Source organism: Gymnodraco acuticeps, unplaced genomic scaffold (genome assembly GCF_902827175.1).
Source record: "Gymnodraco acuticeps unplaced genomic scaffold, fGymAcu1.1, whole genome shotgun sequence".
Lineage (NCBI taxonomy): Eukaryota > Metazoa > Chordata > Actinopteri > Perciformes > Bathydraconidae > Gymnodraco > Gymnodraco acuticeps.
In genome coordinates this window covers 3,437,847-3,458,611 of record NW_022990047.1, presented here as the reverse complement: position 1 = coordinate 3,458,611, position 20,765 = coordinate 3,437,847, and the positions used below count along the sequence as shown (strand labels likewise).

At 41.0% G+C, this 20,765-nt stretch overlaps 2 protein-coding genes across 8 annotated transcripts in view; one reads left to right on the top strand and one right to left on the bottom strand.

Annotated features, from left to right (window-relative positions):
- Nucleotides 1–1,479: 1,479 nt before the first annotated feature.
- On the bottom strand, nt 1,480–16,351 carry accs (1-aminocyclopropane-1-carboxylate synthase homolog (Arabidopsis)(non-functional)). 4 transcript variants are annotated; one of them, XM_034215758.1, is made up of 21 exons: nt 16,050–16,351; nt 15,245–15,906; nt 14,110–14,867; nt 13,957–14,016; nt 13,800–13,870; nt 13,623–13,692; nt 12,093–12,159; nt 11,697–11,756; nt 11,433–11,530; nt 11,127–11,204; nt 10,836–10,936; nt 10,257–10,346; nt 10,104–10,149; nt 9,818–9,959; nt 8,800–8,942; nt 8,534–8,687; nt 6,441–7,886; nt 6,304–6,356; nt 5,974–6,173; nt 4,700–4,891; nt 1,480–4,318 (listed from the first exon to the last, which is right to left on the bottom strand). In XM_034215758.1, the coding sequence occupies exons 1-17, from the start codon at nt 16,112–16,114 to the stop codon at nt 7,468–7,470; spliced, it is 3,084 nt and encodes a 1,027-aa protein (XP_034071649.1). In that variant the 5' UTR covers nt 16,115–16,351; the 3' UTR covers nt 1,480–4,318; nt 4,700–4,891; nt 5,974–6,173; nt 6,304–6,356; nt 6,441–7,467. The 4 variants fall into 4 exon arrangements, with proteins under 4 accessions (XP_034071649.1, XP_034071651.1, XP_034071648.1 ...); XM_034215760.1 differs by having other exon boundaries at nt 6,304–7,886; nt 15,245–15,911; XM_034215757.1 differs by having other exon boundaries at nt 6,304–7,886.
- Nucleotides 15,896–20,765, top strand: part of furinb (furin (paired basic amino acid cleaving enzyme) b) — a 119,296-nt gene continuing 114,426 nt past the window's right edge. Inside the window, exon 1 of one of the 4 annotated variants that reach the window (XM_034215762.1) lies at nt 15,896–16,001. The gene's annotated coding sequence lies outside the window, so the exon portion shown is untranslated. The other 3 variants (XM_034215766.1, XM_034215761.1, XM_034215763.1) reach the window with 3 other exon arrangements.

Sequence of the window (20,765 nt, the reverse complement as noted above, 5' to 3'; positions counted from 1 at the left end):
AATTCGAGCGCAGCTTACTTCCGGGTTTTAGGACGCGTCACTGCACCACTTGCATAGACCAGAGCCCTAGAGAGATAATCTCTCTCTAATTATCTCTCTAGGGCTCTGGCATAGACCTCACAGCGGGCAGAACTTGTCATAAAGTCCGCAAAAATAAAGCCCGCCCATTTAGAGGAAAGATATGATTGGTCAATTGTACTGTCATTTGACATTACTCTCTCGTTGAGTTACTATAGCGGGCCCTCTGTGAATGTAGAGAGGGACCAACAAGCTCTTCCGTCTTCACATAACTCGCAGAGACGGCATTTAACCCTTCACATTCCAACAGAAACTGAACAGGCAGATTCGAAGGATTTATTTCTTTGGAAATATTATTTTAAATTAGTGCTGTCAAAATTATCGCGTTAACCGCGGTAATTAATTTTTTGAATTAATTGCGTTAAAATATTTAACGCATTTAACGCATGTGCAGAATGGCCCGCCCCATACGTGCCACCAGTGGCGGCGCCAGGGTATGGCTGGGGTAGGCTACACCCATACCAAGAAATGGCTTAGCCCCACCATGAAAAATGATGTTAAAGTAAGCGAAATAAAGTCTGCCAACTCGCGCGGAGTAAATTGCACAGACAGCTGTTAGTAAGATTGATTTCAGCAGCCACGGTTTTGAAAACTTTTGTCACGTAGTGATCGTCTTCTCAATAGAACATCTTTGATAACGGCGTGGTGTTGTTGCAGGAAGTCCCGACGGAGAATACTTTTGCTGAAGTACGGGTGCACATAACTGGTACGCAGGTTATGTGCGTAATCTGAAATGCGTACCGTCACTTGGTCACGAAGTACTCCACTAGCCGCCGCCGCCCCCCCCCCCCCCCTCTGTCGACTTTCCTGAAGTACTCCCCCGTTGATAGAAATCAACACGTAATGAATTAAGACCCCACGGTTTGATGATTGATAGGTGTGTAGGTTGTCTTTCATTTTGACACGCAGAAAAATGTTTTAATAAACATAGATACTGTATGTTAAATGGATATATCCGCCTTCTTTCATTTATCTTTCCATTCCCACAACAATATACATAAATAAATGGCATATTTTGGACATAGTTCGAATGGTGATTAATCATGATTAATTAATTTTAAAGCTGTGATTAATCTGATTAAAAATGTTAATCGTTTGACAGCCCTATTTTAAATACAATTAAAGCAAGTTATTTTGGTAAAACTAATGAAAAATGTAACAACAAAAAAATATTTAAAAAAATATTTTTAAAAAAAAACGTGTTTTTTTTAATGTATTCAAATATTATTTTTTAGAATATCTTAGGCCCTCACAGAGGCCCTTGACGGCTCGCCACTGCTCAATTCTGCATATTTCCTCAGCATTTTTTACTTTGAACCAAACGGCATTAACCTGTCAGGAAAGTTACAAATGTTCTGAGTGAATTATGTAAACCACAGGGAAATAAAACTGCAAAAGGCATCAAGTTTTCACTTTATTTCATAATTCATCATGCTCCCACATCGAGCCAAATAAAAATTGGCTTATTAAGTAGTCCGGCACATTCTGGCTCAAAATCCTCTGAAATATGCTACAGAATATTAATCACACTTTGTCTACCTCACAAATAATAATCAAACACAAACAAACACTTTCCTTTTTTTGATGATTTCATTACTCGTCAAATGAGAGCAGTGTCTCCTACATTTCACTGGATTTCATTGCAAGAAGCAAAGCAAAAGATGTTACACCAGCACCACCAAAAGGTAAAGCTGAAAACAACAGCTTGCTTTCTTTACCACAAAATAAATGTTACAGCACAACACAAATCTAATTCAGGAAGGATGCTTCACCATTTTAGCAAGCACATTTATTTATATATCTCAATGAACACTAGCGCACAGGAGCAAAGAGAAGCACATGCATTATTCTGGGGGATGGGGTAGTGTCAGTGCTGTAATTAGTAGAACATGGCTGTATAATTGGTCTCTAATTGATATGAAGAGCAGTGGTTTATCCCAGGTTATGTTCTACACATGCTGCTGTCTGCGGGCAGAAATCGCTGGCGGCCTGCCTCAATCTTGGTGCCATCTTCTGATTGATGTCTCTGTAGAAAATGCCCTTCAACAATCAGTACCTACGATCTCTCTGTGTCTATCAGGCCCCCTGTCTATCTGTGCCTAACATCTTATACCATTCATCTGTCATTTCATCTTTTGTGCCTAAACGTCTCACTATCTTTTTCTTTCTATCTCCACATTGATTCCGCCCGTCTTTCTCTGAAGGCATTCTCAACCTTTGGTCGTTTTTTCTCGGGAAGGTGAAAGAGCAGCGTTTGTGGTGGTGGAAGGGAAAAAGTGAGAGTTTGTTTATGACAGACTGGCAGCCATAAAAGACTGCATGCTTTCAAAGGCCAAGACAACACCCTCAAGGAGGGGGAAAAAAGAATTTAGATGAAAAGGAAATACTTTTCAAAAGTACTTTTATTTCAGAAAGAAAGTGGCATACCTATTCTCTTAATTTAACAAATGAGGTTTAAAGAGGATTCTTTTAGGATTTAGCATTGAATTACAAATAACAGTCACTGCTGAGAGGCACAGCTTGACTAAAGTGGTGAACACACATTGAACTGAATAGGTTTGAAGTTTGGGTGAGGAAGCTCTTTAGAACCATTCTGCTCATGGATCGAGTGCTGATGCAAGACGACCTTCAAGGACATTCCCCTCATTTACACAGCAATTAAGCACTACCCTGTTGGTAAATTGAAAAAGAGACAAAAATCCTCTGTGGATTTAATAACAAACTCATTACCAGGGCCCAACAGGGCGGAACTGCCTTTTAATTAGAGCAACACCTGATTAACGCCCAATTAACAGAGCCAGAGCCACTTAATTCTCCCCCACTTTGGCAGGTGCAGAACATAAACATAAGCCGTCCAGCGTCAGAGTGCTTCCTCTCCTCCAGGAAATGTGTGAGAGAAAAGTAAATAACGACTTTGGAGGCAGTCTGTTGTCGGGTGGTCCACAAGCTTGGAACTATGCTGAAAATGTGCTGGGTAGGTGATTCAAATAGCTGATGATATGTAGGACTGGCTGGAAAAACCTTTGCTCCACTACACTTGCAACTCCTTGTAAACAGATGCAGGAACACGCCAAGCTGTCAACCATCATGCTCAGCCATATGAGCTGATAATACCCTCTATGACAGACACACGTTAATAAACATATCCAACTTTTATTCAGCTGTGGAGGACAGCACATGATCAGCATAGTTAAACTAATCCGTGTTGAACGTACAACACAGCATATGACCACTAATAGATAATAAAATAAGGAATCATTAAAGTGATATTTCCATTTGTTGTATTAGCAAACACCTTTGTTTTACCTTTTATAAGAAAACAAAAATAAACATAAACATACGTGTATTTAACATGCATCAACAACTTCGCAGCTTATACAGAAACATTGAAACACTAGTACTTGAAAAAAAATAATAGTCCAGGTACAAGCTGGATGTTTTGTGAGTGTTTTGATAACATCAATCTGACACAAAAAAATTAAACAAAGCTGGATCTGATTCTGGCCTGGGGGCACACCTGGACAACAAGCACCAGTTTACAAATACACTTTGTCAGATAACAATTGTCATCTTACATTTACCGCCCAGTTAACCAGCCAGTATTGTTGGTCCTTAGTGTTTTACTTTTGAGTCAATACTGGCAACAAAGTGGAGAATCACTGCTATGATCAGCTCTTGAGAAAGCTGGAGACTTTCAGGAATCCAACTTAATTCCTCTGGCAAACACTTGAACTCCCAACACAGTTAATCAATATTCAGTCTGGTTGTATAGATCAATAATAATAATGATTCCCAAACAGGCCACTCAGCTTGATGCCGGGGCTCAATCAGGCGAGTGAGACACGAGTGTGAATTGCTGGTTCCCCATTGAGCCTGTGTTAGTAATGTGTAACATACACATTATCATTCATTTCCTCAGTCATGTCCTAATTTATGCACCCCACTCAAGGCTATTAGGAGCCATGTTGCATGTTTCCAGGGTAATAACCGTCGCTGAAAGAGCGTTTAGCGGTCTTCAATTGAGAGGAAATCCGCCAGGACTCCACAGATTTCTCTAGGTCTGGCAGGATGTCAGGCACAACAGCTTGCTCAGCTATAAACACTATCATCTCCACGACCAACAGCAGGACCCAACCTAAGGCCCCTAGCCAATAGGAGGAGCCGAGGCTGGAGAAGTCCTGACGGATTTCTTCCCTGTGCTGATAGGTGAAAAAGGACCAGCTGAGGAGGAAGAAGAAACCTATAGAAAGTGGAGAAAATCGAGTCAAATCAAGTATCATTGCGGGGAAAAGAAAAAAGTCATTAAGGTCAATTATTACATGCCTGGAGCTTTAGAAAAGAGTTTGTATGATAATGAGCTGCAATTCCAGGGAAAGTTAAAAGTGTCTTTAAACCACTGCTGCCCTGCAGGGTATGTACATGAGGAGTACATGAAAGAATTTATCGAGAGGTGGGTTTGACATGAACTACACAACCCAAAAGGCTATTTGGAGGTTAAATGGAAATGGGGATATGTTTGACTGCTTTACTAGGAACACATAGGTATTACAACTAATTATAAATAGAAAAACATGGTGTGTGGCTCAGGTTTCAAATGTTCTGAGCAGTGTCATGGTGTTACCTGTAGAGGCCATGGTGAACAGCAGCAGGGTGGTGGGGTACAGGGCCTGTCCTGCCATGAGGAGAGAGCGAGTGTTGGAGTAGGAGCGCACCGTCTCAGATGTCCAGCAGAGGGCAAACACCAGACACAGAGCCCCCGTGCTTACAGCCATCAGGAAGGAGAGCACTCCAAATACTCTCTCTGCCTCCAGGGCTGTAGGACAAATGCACAGTTCAAAATGAGAAAGGTAATGATTGATCATAACTTTAATTTGCCATAATTACAATACGTTTCTACTATGAATAGGCAGAATGTTGAAGTGAAACATGTTGTAAAAGGGAAACAGCTCTGCATTAAAGTGAAACCAATAGGGTAAAAACAAGAGTTCATGTACTTTTAGGTAGTTTTCATGACTGCAACATTAATTCTGAAATTCTGATTTGCACAATAAAAAAAGAAGGAAGACATTTTACTTTTGTAACAATGACCAGCAGATTGTTTCACTTAGATGTTCTGTTACAAGGGGCATCCCCTAATCACATATGTCATAGTTTATTTACTGACATTATTAAACCCACCTTATGGCCTATGACTAATCAAATAGTAAAAAGAACCACTACGCCAAAGCCCTGCTGGTTTTGTGATTGATAATTTGCAAGTTGTTGATTTGGTCTCTTGCCTCAATTATACTCTACTACATATATTTATATAATATTTACATTTTGTTTTCTTCTAGTGGCTAAACAGATATTTACCATTCAACCTGAAACTTGAAAAATCCATGTACATTTTTTCTTGTGCTTGTAAAGTGAGGGGGGTTGATTTGACCACATTATATTCAATGAAAAGGTAGGTTTGATTAGTAACAATGTCAATGGAATACAACTAACAAGGGATACTATTTCTTATAGTTATAGTTCTGATAGTATCCTAGCTGACCAAGATTTCAGCACATTTGCCTCCAACCAAGACTTGAGAAACTTGTGGAATTCACCGCTCTACAGGAGCGAGCTCTAACATGTTTGCAGCTACTGAGAAGTTCCTCTGCAACCCATGATTTCTCAAATGATCTGTATGTCGATCCTCTCGGGATACAGAGGTGTAGAGAAAAAGGTACACTGAGGATCAGTGCCTATCCAAAACAGACAAGTATATTCCCTTATTAATCATGCTGCAATGCTACTGTATGTCAGTCACACTGGACTTAACCATGATGAGTGACATATTTGGACAGATGACAAATTACATTTCTTGACTAGAGTAAAATGCCAAATATGTAAATGCTTGATGCTCACCGCTGAAGTCATTGCCACCTATATGATTTGTCTGGTCACTTTTAGTGTTATTCCACTCTGTCCAGAGTCCCCTCTCCTTCAGCCAGAACGGTGTCCAGACTGCGTAGCTCACACACAGGCAACCTGCCAACCCCACACAGGACTGAGAGAACCTGAAGCGACTTGTGGACTCCCCCAGCTCCAGAAACTTCATATTTTCCCTGGCAGGGAAAACAGACAAGACAGGAGGAAATTAAGATGTTATTATTACATTGAAGTTGAGCAACCTCCTTATTCAGTTGATGTAACTCAGTTTTAATAATGTCAATTGTAAGTGAAGCACCGTCTTACCTTTGTTGCTGTAGAAAACAGAAAGGTGTCAGGAACAAAACTGTACAGTATGTCTGTGTACAGGTAAAACACTTCAGGAACTAGTTACAGGATGGTTACTGCAATACAAATACTACTGTACAAACAGAACACCCTACTTGTAGTGCTCAGGACCACAAGCCTTAGCTCGCAAATCAAACCGTGCAGTGTTTACTCCGCCTCTGCTGCAATGGAAACTCCCCCAGACGGCGTCTGAATTCCCCCTGAACTCTCCACTGCGACCCACCAGCTCACACTGTACAGAAAGTGAAAGCACCAACAACTGCTATTCAATATTGGAGGGAGCAGAAGTTTTTGTATAGCTAACATAAAAAAGATATATATATATATAAATAAATGGATGTTAAAAGGAAGTTGAAATCCCTTGACATTTGAGTGATATTCTGTAACAGCAATATAGCATGAAGAAATGTGTTTATGTCAAATGTAGAAAGTCTGTGGGGGTGTCAGAGTGTCATCATCCGTGACAAAACATTTAAGGAAATCTCACTCGCTGTTCCTCACAGTGAGATATCAGATATCTCACATATTTGTCATACCACCCACTACCCTTGCCTCTGTTGCAACGGAAGGGCGCCCACAGCCCACTCAAAATAAAAAGATTACAGCATATATCAAACTAAAATAATTTTCATACAAAAAAAGATAGTATATAAATTAAAAATTAAAACATGTCATCCAAATAAAATTGATTCAACTTAAGACATACTAGTTCATTCCTTTAATCACAGTTCATTAACTATAAAGAAATACATAGATAAAATAAAGTGCATATGACCAAATAATAAAGACGTACAGTTGAGAGTACGATCAAAATGTTAAACAGTACAACATAACTGATTTTGGTTGATTAACATTTGGCATTCATTTAGATTTGTAAAAAGACTAACATCGTTTCAGTGTGGATTACAAATAACAAAAAGCTGTTTTTCTTTAGCAGATCAAATATAAGGCCTCGAGTTTCAGAGAGAAAGTTCTCTGTTCTGTCCTTCCATACTGGCCTTACTGGCTTTTTTTTTCTTCTTCTCTCCTCTTCAGTCAGGTGTTTGTGTCAAGTAAACGCAGGAGGGTGAAGTACTGCCTCTTGAAAGCTGGCAGCTACGTTCGTGCATGTTTATCCTAAGCTTACTTCCCGGCTCTTTGCAGCAGGGCCTTGAATACATCAAGAATCTCTGGGTCCTCCCCAGCAGACAGCTCCGGAGTGTTTTTCTCCATCCAATCGGATGAATGGATCTGGTTCCTGAGGGTGCCAATCAGAGAGTCCAGACTGTCCGCGGGCTTTGATGCCTCGCGGTCCAGCAATACTACATCCTCCGTGTCCAGCGGGTCTGTGTCAGGCACAGAGCTATCCTTCTCCTTGGGCTGCTCCGATGACTTGCTCTGAGGTGATGATGTTGAGTTGACAACTGCAGCATTGTCTGAATCTGCACCGTCCTCTCTCTTTGGTTGTTGGCTCTCCTCACTGGCCGCTTTGACAGAGAGGGAATCAGGGCTGATGTTTTTTTCTTCAAATTCTCTCAAGGCCGCATTCATTCGCTTCAAACCTGACGCAACGCAAAACATTAACAGAACAAGTCAGTTACTATTATCCAATCAATACCTAGTTCAAGACAACAAAGCAGGAGGTAAAATGGAATAACACTAACCGTAGACTGAATAAATGAAATAATAGATCAATGTCAAGTTTAAGGCAGAAAAACTTGAAAATAGATTTCAAGATATAGTAGTAGAACCTTTATTTAGCCAGGAAAATCAATTAAGAACAAATTCTTATTTTCAATGATGACCTGACAGGAGGCAAAAGGCTTCCTGAGGGGATGGGGGATGGGAGGAAGAAAATTAAAAGACAGACTCCGGGCAGTACAGAACCCAGGAGACAACACGATGACACAGAGCAGAGATGGCAGGCATAGCAGTTAGACATATAATATATCTAAAATAATAGTGCTGGAGTTCAATCAGTCATTACAATAATATAGAACATTCATCCATTCAATCATTCATCCATTCATTGCTTCATGGTAATGCATACTATAGGAGAGGTCAAGACATTGGTAGAGAGCATCAGGCGAAGCAGCTGCATGTGTGTACCAGGGTGTTTGTAATAGTGTCCCTGAAGGAGCGGGGGGAGATAAAGGTGTCCATCTTCAAGTTTTTTTTTTTAAGAGGGCATATTAAACTACAGACTCACCGAGCTGAAGGTGGTGCTGTTGGTCGGAGAAGACAATGCGGAACCAGCCGGGTGTTGAGCAGTAGAAGGCCTGACCAGCGCTCAACACCACCTTATGTTGGAGGAAACGCCTCCACAGGGAAAGCTCCTCCTCAAATGACGGCTCTCTGAGGTACTACAGAAAAGAAGAGACAAAAGTGACACATCATATCTACAGTACAGGTCGCACATACAATAGAGTCAGAGTAAGAACTGAAGACATCTTAGCCTGGCATTCGTCTCGGTACCTTTCTGAGGTCAGCCCAGACGTAGAGCGCAGCAGGTCGGTCCAGGTAGGGGACGCCCATACTCTGCAGCTCTCCTGTCAGGTAGCTGTGAGCGGCTTTCAGTCTGCACCTGTTCTTCGGCAGAAATTCCTCGCTGATCCACTCTGAAACACGAGAGTGACAATAGGTGGGTGTGAATTAAATGGAACAAGTCTTTGTGCAGCAGAACCCTGCTGTGCTCCTGTCATATCAAAAGGAAGCCACGAAAGCGGGTGATATCTGGAGGAAGAATGAAAACCGCATACAGCACATTTGAATTATTGAAAAGCTTGTTTCCAAAATGAATGGATTTAGGAATGTTAACAAACAAGCAGCTTTGTACAAGGATAGCTGATTATATAAGTGTGCATTACAACTCATCTTTACCAAAAGGGGTTACATATTTGTCTTTTTTTTTAACCTTTATTCACCAATTTCATAATACACATGTAGACATACATAGAAATATGGAGATAACAGCAGATGTCATTGAATTATAAACCATAAAAAAGGACTTTTACAATAGGAAAAGAAGAGTGTGAAAACAATAGTGAGCATTTTGTTTATTATCTTCATAAATGTGTTTACAAAAGTGATAAGTAATGTTTGAACTAATCTATATGTGTATTGAAATAAACCTTATCTCTATAGTTGCGCAGAGCTGACGGCCGACAGCTGATAAGAGTTAACACTGGCCCAATGTTCTCTTCCATGAGAGGTCACAGTGATAGAAAGTCTCTAAACATAAGAGACAGCAATGATACTGCCTTGCTTAGCATGTGTTAAACAAAATGCCTTGTTTATGATAAATAGTGAAGGTGAATGGCTATGATAAAGAACTTATGGTAATATATAAATGTGACTACAATGTGTTATCGTATTGCTCAGTTTCTGTTCTCATTGGTCAAGCTCCAAAACACCTTCAACCTGGGACATAACTAGATACTTTGCTCATTAAGATATCATTCACCAAAAGCACATGTGAATCTTGGATCCATACCTCTGTCCTGAAGCAGTTGAGCTACCTGGCGCTGTGTGGTTCCAGAGATACCGTGGAAGGAGCCCAGCTGAGCCAAAGCCTCCACCAGGTCTCTGTTCTCAGTGTACAGAGTGCCGATTCTGAATCCTGCCAAAGCAAAGTCCTAGAAACGACAAGAGGTGTGAATGAAAAAAGAACGCCGAGAGCTAAAACCCACTGAAGAAAGTCTGAGATTTCACTGTCCTGTGAGCAGGGATATCAAAGTCTCACAATGTCACACTCGCATGCAGCCCAGCACAGTACGTACCTTGGTCATCCCCCACATTACGTGTGTCCTCTGTGGGTCGGGCAAACTAAAATAAGTGCACACTGTTAGCAGTTAAGAGGCTGTCTTCGGCCACAGTCTTTATGTTTCAGGGTGTAATAGAGTAATCATGCAGAGGTTAGGTTCATGAAGTACCTGTCTATACTGAGGACACTGTGAAAGGTGACAGATTCATCAAAGACCGACAGCATGTACACTTCATCCACGATAGTGTGGAGCTCATTTCTAAAGAGGGAAAACATGGAGACAAAGATAAGAAAAATAAATAATATAGTGGAGCATTAATAAATGGTTTTATACTAGTAATGATTGTTTATGACAAAATAAAATGCAACAGAACTGTAAAATAGTCTCCTCAACATCCTGCATCAGTGTAAAAGCACTGTGGTTTATGGTTACAGCAGCTCAGTGCCTGCAAGCGTCTGCGGTGGGAATCTCTCTGGCATGATCATTTAGAAAACAATGGATGATGCAGGAGACTCCTTTGCTCATGGCTGCACTTGAAAATATGCTGATGGTAAGGAGAGGTGATAAAACTCCATCAAGAGCGCTTGATATTCCACACATGGGACAGAGCTCTCGGGCCGTAAAATAAACAATCAACAATAGGAACTGTTTGCAGTGCTTTTGGCCATGTGCTTAAAGGAGTCAAAGGGCTGCCGAGAGGATTACAGTGTTAGGCCAGAGCTTGAGATAATAGCGGGGCAAACACACCTTTTGGCAAACTCCAAGAAGGCAATCATCTCTTCCAGGGTGTAGATCTCAGCCAGAGGATTGTGGGGGTTCATCAGGATAACAGCTCGGATGGTTAAACCCTAAAAGAGATGGGTAGTTTCTAAATACATTTAAATGTGTCTTTCATCTTTATAAACAAAGCAAATCACTGAGGAAACATAGAGTATCCAAGGTTCTTTTCGAAATACAAAGCATTGTTTGAGTGGTTTGGTGTTTCTTTAAATATTCATTAGGGGTAAGTGCTTCAAAACAAATGCAATCATGGCTTACCTCTTGTTTAGCCCTCTCTAAACCTTCTTGTAGTTTGCTCACAGTAAGGTGGAAGGGCCGACTGTCTTTGCCATCACCCTAAAAATAAAAGAACACAACACAAAAGCATTCAATTGGAAAACTGACGATACAACTTACTGCGCAAGATCCCATGATGTTCTTTAATGCAATGCCAATATTATACATGTGAGACACAGTATATTTAATCTATATCGTAATGTAACAACAATAACAACATATAGAACAAACATGTTGAACACCAACACATAGTAAGCAATCCAAGTAAATCCGGCTCTCTTTTCTTACCTCACAGTCGAGAGGGACATGGAAGAGTTTCACATCACTATACAATTGTAAATCTTCAGTTATAACACCGTAGAAAGGAGTAGAAATAAGAACGGCATCTGCAACATAATAAACACAAAGACCATATGAAATACAAAAACACATACATCAACACCCAGATGGGTATTTTCATTGCTAAATTAGAATGAAATGTACCAATTGCTATATATGATAATCAAAGTTTTCATTCCATATTGTACATATTCACACAAGTGATTGATTTACCATGAACGTTTGTAGTAACTGGTCCACTTTTCAGGCTTAAATTGCTATTTATGTAGCTGCCTAAATAATCATGTTGAGGAAAAAGTGTTAGGGTTATATGATTATACTACAACTACCCCATGCTTTATATTTAATACGATGATCATTTTTAATAGGCAAGGCAAGTGTATTTATATAGCACATTTCAACACAAGGCAATTCAAAGTGCTTTACAAAAATGAAAGACATTAAGAAACATATTATGAAATGACATTTAAAAAGCAAAGATACATGAATAAAAGTTACAACTACAAAGGCAACACAGACAAACTTCAGCTGCTTTAGTGGACATATTTGTATTAATTCAGTATAGATATGGAAGCATTGTGTTTTTATGTCAGTGTCGTCTGAACTTACCTTGAGGGTCACAAATCAACGCAGCGATACACGAGAAGAGGGAACCACAGCCATTCATCACCACCACCTAAAAAAACACACACACACATATTCACCGTGTTATGAAAACCCAATTAAGGCACAGAAGGAGGCTGATTCATTTGCTACATTTTCATCCACCTACTACAACAGCCATTCATTACATCTGCAAATTAAGTTGTTTAAACAAGAAAAGAGATATTTTAGTTCAGGAGCAGTACTTAGCATCTTTATAATCATTACAAGTTCATGAGAAACATTCATTTAATTCACTGCCTTCATCTGAGAGAAAGAATGGCTGTTATCCAAATTCTCTTCTGAAGCAGCATTATAAAACATTTGTTTAAATACTTATTTGTCAGTAATTACATAAATTGCTGGACATCAGTATTAGTCATGGGAAGAGGACCTGCTATCACAGATGGGCTCTACATTCCAATCTAGATGGACTGGTTACACAGAGGGTCTCTAATTAGCACCCGACACCTGCCAAATGCAGGTTAATGGTTGGCTCTTTGGTGGACAGGGAAAATGCACATGTTGTTTAAGTTGCTCATAACGGCTAGGACTGTATAAAAGCTGAGCTATTAGAACTTTATTCGTTTTGATTTAAAGTTGAAGTTGTCAATTCAAGTCTGTATAAATGAAAATATATTGATAGTATATTATTTGCATGTTTGTGCATGCATGTCAACAGTACCATTCCACCCTCCAATCCCAAAAAAGAGGGCTCCCAGAAAGCCAAGGTGTAAAGCCAACACTGATATTCACTGTGAATGTAATGCTTCCAGTTTAGATACATCTAACATTAAGGACATACCAAGTTTTCCTTAGTGTCGCACCTAGTTTACTGCAGCATGCCACTGTGCCAGACAGTGCCATTTTCAGACCCTGATTAAGAACAACAAAAGGAAAAAGGAGTATTTTACAGCCTGCTCTCGGATAGCTTCGTCGTGATTAATTTGACCAAACTGACTCAAAAGGTAGTGCCCAGTTAACTTTAGTCCAGTTGCCCAATTAAAAGGCTGCAAGTTAATAGGTGTGCTCTAGTTACTTTATTTCCCCTTTAAAAAAAAAGTTTCCTCGAAAAAGTAAGGAGACCACAATGTTAAAGAATAATTAATGAATACTTCTACATCTTATTTTAATTGCTGGTTTAGAAGCACATTACAGTTACAATTAACATGTACGTTAGAGTCAAAAGTGCAAGTCATTCTGCAAATAGTTTCCTTACAAATGTTTAATTATTAATGAATTAATGTATGTTGTAATGCACTAAGTATTAGTGCTCAGTAGTTTAAACTCTTGAGATGATTTCTGTATTTTGCTTTTATAAAATATGTTGTGTGTACAATGATATGCAAATGTGGCAACATCTCTACAGTCATAATTTACATGTTGCAAATATTTCCATCCGTCATATTGTGGGGGAAGTGTAAATGCTTGTGTTTTACAGACTGTTCAAATGACTTGTGTTACACTCCAGCAGCAAAAGCAATAATCTTCACTCACGTTGTCAGCCTTCAGTGGGTTTGGAGAACTGCAGTAGTGAGTAAGGAACTTTGCGACCTCCTCTCTTAGGCTGAAATGGAGAGGTTAGAAGAGGGTTTTACTTTAAAAGGCCTTGTTAAAATGAAACTTTACGACAGTCCTCTCATCTGAAGCGAAAGGAAATGTCCAATTACTTACAATGTATGTCCCCTCCAGTCTGAATACTGCAACAATGATGGCTCAATGTGTAGCATTTCAGGCCTGGTCAGCTGTAGCAGAAAGGAAAATTAAACTCATTTGTGAATCCAGGGAAAAAATCATTTAAATTACCAGGATGGGGTTGCACATTAATTACCCGCGTAAGAAGAAGATCATAGCATAGTTTGTTCTCACTGGTACCCATGTTGATTATGCCCTGGAAGCAAGAAAAGTGTTTAAGTGTCATTCTTTGTGTCATCAGAGCTTTTCTGACAGCTGCAAAGCCAATTTATTCATGACCCAGACTCACATCGGGGTTATCTCTGTCGTGGTGTTTGTCCAATCCATATTGAGCATGCCCCTCCTGGAGGATGCCCTGATGCTGTCGGATGATGTTACCACGGTTGGACAGGTATAAGCTAGAGCCAAGAGTTCCTGCTCCTCTCTCTATTGCCAAAACATTCTGGGACATTTTGCAGGGCTTGACAGATGTAGGCGGCATTGACTTGATCGTTTCCTGAGTGGAAGCAACCAGCGTCGTGGGAGCTTCTGAAGGCAGCTGAGATAAAGATGATGAGACAGAAGGGGCGGTTGTGGTCACCACTGAGGCTGACAGATGAGGTAGGGGTGAGCAGGAGGGGTCATTCGGTGTTGTCGCAGCGGTGGGAGCGGCCTGTCTGACAGCAACCAATGCCCCTGTGAGCATGCTGAACAGGCGGAGCTCGTGTTGGCGCTCCTGTTCTGCCCTCTGCTCCTCCCGCTGTTCTCTGCGCTCCTCGGCTTGCAGCTCTCTGTCCAGACGCGCTTCCTCCAGGGTGAGAAGGCGCTCCTCTGCTGACTGCTGCCAGGTCAGGAAGTTGGCCAAGGCCTTATCCAGGCTCCTTTGACCGCTGCATCTAGCACCCCCAAGGCCCCATGATGATTTGCCATAAAGGCGACGCTTCCTCTGTCTCACAGAAGATGGGGTATGAGGGCCATTTTGACTGGGCAGCTCAGAAGTGTCCCTTGGCGCATGATCACCACCAACAGTCTGGGTGGCAGGACCGGCAGTGTTCAGGTCGCTAAAACCTGCAGACATGAACAAAATATGTTTTAATTACACGTATAACCTGATGTTAATGACAGATTAGATCCAGCACCAGACACTTTGTATGCTGATATGGACAGTCTTGCACTAATGTACATTTCTCAAAGGTATTGAAGTGTTTTTTATATATTGATTGTTGTGCTTTTATGTATGTCTTAATGTGTGCATATAAATGTGTCTGTTAATTGTGTATGTATATATACATATTTTTATATATATTTGTTTTTGTATTCGGGATTGTGGGATCTCTCTGTCTGTACACACAAACTGAAAGATTGACAATAAAGTTGACTTTGATATTATATGATATAGTTATTATATACATAGTCTTAGTAATTATAATATCTGAAATGACTACCTGAGGGGGAGATCCTTGCATTTGTGGAGCTCTCCCCTCGGCCCGGAGAGTCCTCTTGCCCCAGTAGAGACTGCCCATCAGTTTCCTGTTCATCTCCTGACCCATAGTACATGTCAGGGTGGGCAACACCTGAATTCAGCATGCTCTCCTCCACATCTTCACATTTAATGTCCAACGGATCTCCTGGTTTTGGGGGATGACCAAACAGAAACCCCCCTGAGGAAGAAGACCCAAAGGTGACTGTTGGGACCCCCTGCAGGAATGAGTCAGGCCCGTCAGGGCTTTGAAACACATGTTGGGCTATGACAGCTCCCCCCAAGGAGGAGTAGGTAACAGCCGGTCGGTTCGCCAGCACCCTATCCATCACATCATAAAACTTCCATGACCTAATTTTGTGATTGTCTTTAATGCGACGGTACTCCAGCTTCATCTTTTTTATCTTTTCCCTGCACTGGTCCCCGGTACGACAGATGCCCTTTTCCCGCAGAATGTGGGCTATGCGGTCAAATACACGCTGGTTTCGCAGGGAGCTCTCCAGTTCAATCTGCACAGACTCATCGGACCACAGCTGCAGCAGCTCCACTATCTCCGGGTCGGTCCAGTTGCTGCCTCGCTCGTGCCTCCTCCCTCGAAAGTCCATGCTCCAAGTTACAGGACGTAGGCTACTCTGCAACACAAAACCATGGGGAAATATAAGCAGCTTACCTCTGTCAATACCACTTCAGGAATACCAAGACAGTGACATACCTAGAAAGTGGTAAACAACATTTATATACACCGTGTTTAACCTCATGTGGTGCCTCACCGTGAATAATACGTGCAGCTGTTCGGAACCAGATTGTTATAACTGTCGCCTCGATGCAGTGTCATCCACGCCTTATGTCCCGGCTGGTTAACCCGGTTTGGACTGGTTTAGATTGCTAAAGCTTTATATAGCTGGTTCTAAGACGTGTAATGCATTATACGGAGAAAATATGTAACAAGTTGGCGAGGGGGGGTATAGACCGAACAAAGATGTGCATCCGGGTTGACGGCACATGCGTGCTGTCCTTATTCCGGGATAACTTTGTTCCGTGCTAAAGCGGGGCTTCTGAAAATGGTCTGGATTCACTTGTACCAGGCTGTTACGGCTAGACAGCAGAGTCAGACTGAGAGCTTTCCGCTATGGCTCCCTCTACCGTGCGGTGTGCTTTCAAGTAATGAGTGTAAGTCAAATACTTACCCAGAAGATGGCAGTCACGCACAACAGTACGACTCAGACTTTTGTGAAAACAAGGATGTGTGTTTTGTATACAAGCGTAGCCCAGAAATCATTTGTAACGATGAAACAACAATGAAAGAGCTTGAATTCGAGGCAAACAGCCATAATTGTCACACACAAAAACGTCAAGTAGAAAAGCATTCATCGTCCAGTTAATAAGATTTAAAAGCCTTAATCAAATCTATATCGTGAAATATAAGTCACTTGTTTAAATAAATGATTTGTAGGCCTACTCTAATGTTCGGGATTTCATGAAAATATTACACGGCAAATTTATTTATTTCAGCTGCTTAAGAAGATGAACCGATATTATCTAATAAAACATCGGATTAACGTATCCTTGTGTCAGTTAATTCCTGTGTATTGCCCTATAGAAACAGAAGCCGCCCATTTGAACGACCACGGTGATACAAATCAAACACACCTCAGTCCAGTCGGCTCAAAACGTGACGTATTTCCTGGAGAATCTTGGTTTGTGGCAGTTTGTTGTCATCTTCATCCAGTAGTGAATCGTTATAGTATTGGCACGTAGCCCCTTATTCTCAAATTTGTATCTATTCGTGTATTTACTTTTTCGTGTGTGAAGTAATGCCAACATAACGAAACTCTAGCCAGCAGATCGAGCCATTTAAAAGTACCCTTTAAAGACAAATAACTGGGTGTGACCGCTGAAGTTAACTCAAAAATATCGGCAAGTTGTTGGCGGATAGGAGGCGAGACTGGAGAGTTGATTTCAGCACTTTTGGAGGAAGATGGGTGTGTTCGGCTTGCAATATTATCTATCTCCTGGACCAAGTAGAGGAAGTACAGCCTCAGGTTGGATGCAAAGTTGAAAGTGAAGCCTCGGGAGAAGAGGAGTCTCCGCCCGGAGGAAGAAGGAGAATATAATGAGGAGACATGACGTCTGGCTCCTCATTGGCATCTTAGGTTTTTTTTAAAGCCACGAGTTACATGTGTTCAAAGCAGGGAGGCGAACTGTGGCAGAGTGGGTGGGAACAATGGGAGTATTTGCGGAGAGCATGAAGGCTGTTTTAGCATAAAGTCTCTGCCAGTGCTGCCGATAGCTCTGCCCAGTCTTCCCAGTCAGGTAGACCCTTCCCCAGTGAGGGTTACAGGCTTTCTTTATCCAGTAAAGGTGGACCTCTTTTGTTGAAGGAGACATGATTTGAGCAGCTTCGGTCCGCTTCATCTCCGAAGCTTATTGCTGGTAAGATTACGGCATGTGTGTAACTCTTGTATTTAGTGAGTATTTTTGTCTTATTTGAATGTGAATTTAAATTCATCATCTGCTTTATTTTATGTCTCTTGTGCACACACTCTCGTTTGCCTTGTCTCTGTTACTTATTCACCCTAGAACCTTAATAGGCTTAATCCCCCATCAAGTGCAAACAAATGCTGTAATACCTTCCACTTAGTTCTGCTTCTCAGGCAAGGCATTTATGTTTGGACTATGCTCAATTCCCCTGCACACTGGCATTAGATATCTGTGCCTATTTTAAGAAAAGCAAAGTGTGCTCAGTTTGAATCAGCACGCTGAAAAACTAAACACAAAGTGATCTAATGCATCCTATTTTCTACTGGCCCCCTGGTTATCCTTGTTAATTTGTTTTTGTTGATAATTGAAAGTGCAAGTTGTACTGGATCTACAAGGGAGAAGTCAAGGTCACCAGCAATTGAAGCAAACTGCACAGCTCCAAGCTTCATTCTCAATTGGGTTACACCACCTCACCGCATCAAAGATTAGGCTACCCTATTAAACTAATCTTTTTGTCTGTCTCTGTCAGGCATACAGATGGCCCAGGCAAGTTAGGAGATTTAAGGTATTAGAAGAGTTTGTCATGCATCATATTTTTGTTGCTAGAGGAAGCTGGACTTATAATAATTCAGATAAACACTCAGACACCAACTCTCCAGCTCTGTTGATCCTCCACCGGCATTGACTTCAACAATACAGGTAATCCCTCAGTATTGAGCTCTTACAAGCACAGATTGTATAAGAAGCATACAACAGGAATTCAGTGGAGGAAAACAAGTTATAAATACCAAGTTTTCAACAATATAGCTCACCTATAACCTATGCCAAAGTGTTGTAAACGAGAAGACGTTTGACACACGGAACAAAGATTGCCTGTTAAAAATTGAGTTGGATTTCTCTGTGGGACTTCACATCACTTACAGAATGTATTCTTTCTCCTGGACACATTGCTGCTGCTACCCTAGACAACATTTTATCAGGGTTTTCCATCTCCGTAGCCTGGTGGCAGCGAAGATGGATCATGCTGTAGTGGTGGTACTCTGTCACGGTGTTGTCGCTCACTTCAAAGTGTTCTCAGAGGATCGCCATACAGCTCACTTCCAGCTGTGTACTGCTGTCCTGACAGAGCACAACATGCAATGCTTCTGGTATTCCAATCACACTCTTAACTTTGAGCAATGTTCCCTCTCAGGAGAGGATGCCTGGCTGTCAGTGGTACTTCACAAATGGTGCAGTTCTTTCCTGTGCCTTGGTTTTATGTGAGAGGGCATCCCAGAGCACATGGTGGGTGTAGATCTGGCTGATGGGCAGCTTGAAACAAAGCTGGAGGGCTGCATATGGTCTGTCACAGCTTTGTGTGCTTGTCATTACAAATGGAAATGGTCTGTTCACCCCTTTTTAAAAATGGAGTAGATGTGTTATGCAGTCACATTGTGTTTATTGCGTCTCCATTGAGTGATACTAATGTTGAAGCATTTACTAGATTGCATGCTTTATGTTTTACACAACACACTTTCAAGATTGTACATGTTCATGTAACTCTAGGCTTCTGCTGCTGTACACGAGGCAGTTGTTCTGGTGCAGCTAGGGGTCAAGTGTATTCCCTGGTCATACACATTTTCCAGATGGGTAAGAAAATCTAATTGGACATTTTCCCCAGCGCAAGACCCATTTCTCTCTCTCTCTCTGCACTACCAGCACTTTATAAGAGGTAGATCTAGATGTGAGCTATGATCAAATCTAATGATGGATGAATTGGTGGCATTAACCGTTTAACCATTGGTATTTTAATCAGCAGTGGAAATAAAGCCAAGTCTAAGTCATATACATTAATCACTTTATTCAGCTACAACTGACCAACACTTCTAAGTTAATACCAAGATGGATGTTGGAGAATGTTAAAGGAGCTGGCTAATGACCAATTTATTTGGCAAGGATCCCTCAAATTTATTTAAAAAAACATTGTGACAAAAATGTTTCATGAGGGCAGAAATGTAATGGTTGAGCAATAAGCTTTATTATCTAAGAAGGCAGTAACAGTAAATATACAATAAAGTTGATGAACACTCCACTTGAAATGTAATTATGACATCGCTGGCAAACATAAATTCCAAATATGCCACAACTGCGAGTCAATTTTAATCTGTGATAACTATAGAACAGTAATAAACCTGCTGATGTGAGTGGGGCTGTAGCTGTAGGTCACAATGCAGTATTGTATCGTACAGCTATTAAACATCAGCAAAGGTCAACATATTGATAACAAAATTGGCAAAATACTAATCTAGTATTAATGTCATTGTAAAGGCAACCGAACAACAAATATTTGCCAGTGAGGGATATGGTGTGAAGCTTTTCCAGACGCGTGGTGTTGACAGCAAATCAGGTCTTCTCTTTGAGTGCATTTAAGATGTTTATTTGGATTGCAGGATGATGACAGCAAAACAAGAGCCGGGTGTTTAACTGATAACTAAACAACTAACTGTGATAAAGAAATAAACTGAAATTAACTCAAAACAAACAGAAAATAAGCAAAAACACGCACGGTTGAAAAACTGTGTGGCTTCCCTCTGGTGATTCCCAATCCCTAATGCTGTGCACCTGTGTCCTCCCTAAATAGTAGGCTGTACCCTGAAATTGGCTGAGTCCCCGCCTATGCCCAGGTCAATTCAGTAGTATCACAGCACCTTCATATACAAATATTAAAATACATCAAATTGGCTGCAACACACCGGCTCCTAATTGTTACTGTATAATAACATAACAATTCAACAACATACAAAACATTGCAGCCAAATAGAATAGTCCATATCAGTATTCTCAATCCATAATGTTCATTGTTCATGTAGATAATCCAATAGGGTTGGTAACCCCAATAATAGAAGTTGGGTTTCAGTCTTTATTCAGCTTCCAATAGAAGACAGATCTTCGTGATTGGTCGCTCCAGGATGTTGTACTTCGTCCGGACTTTAACCGACCGCACAAGTCCCTGTCTGTCAATATCT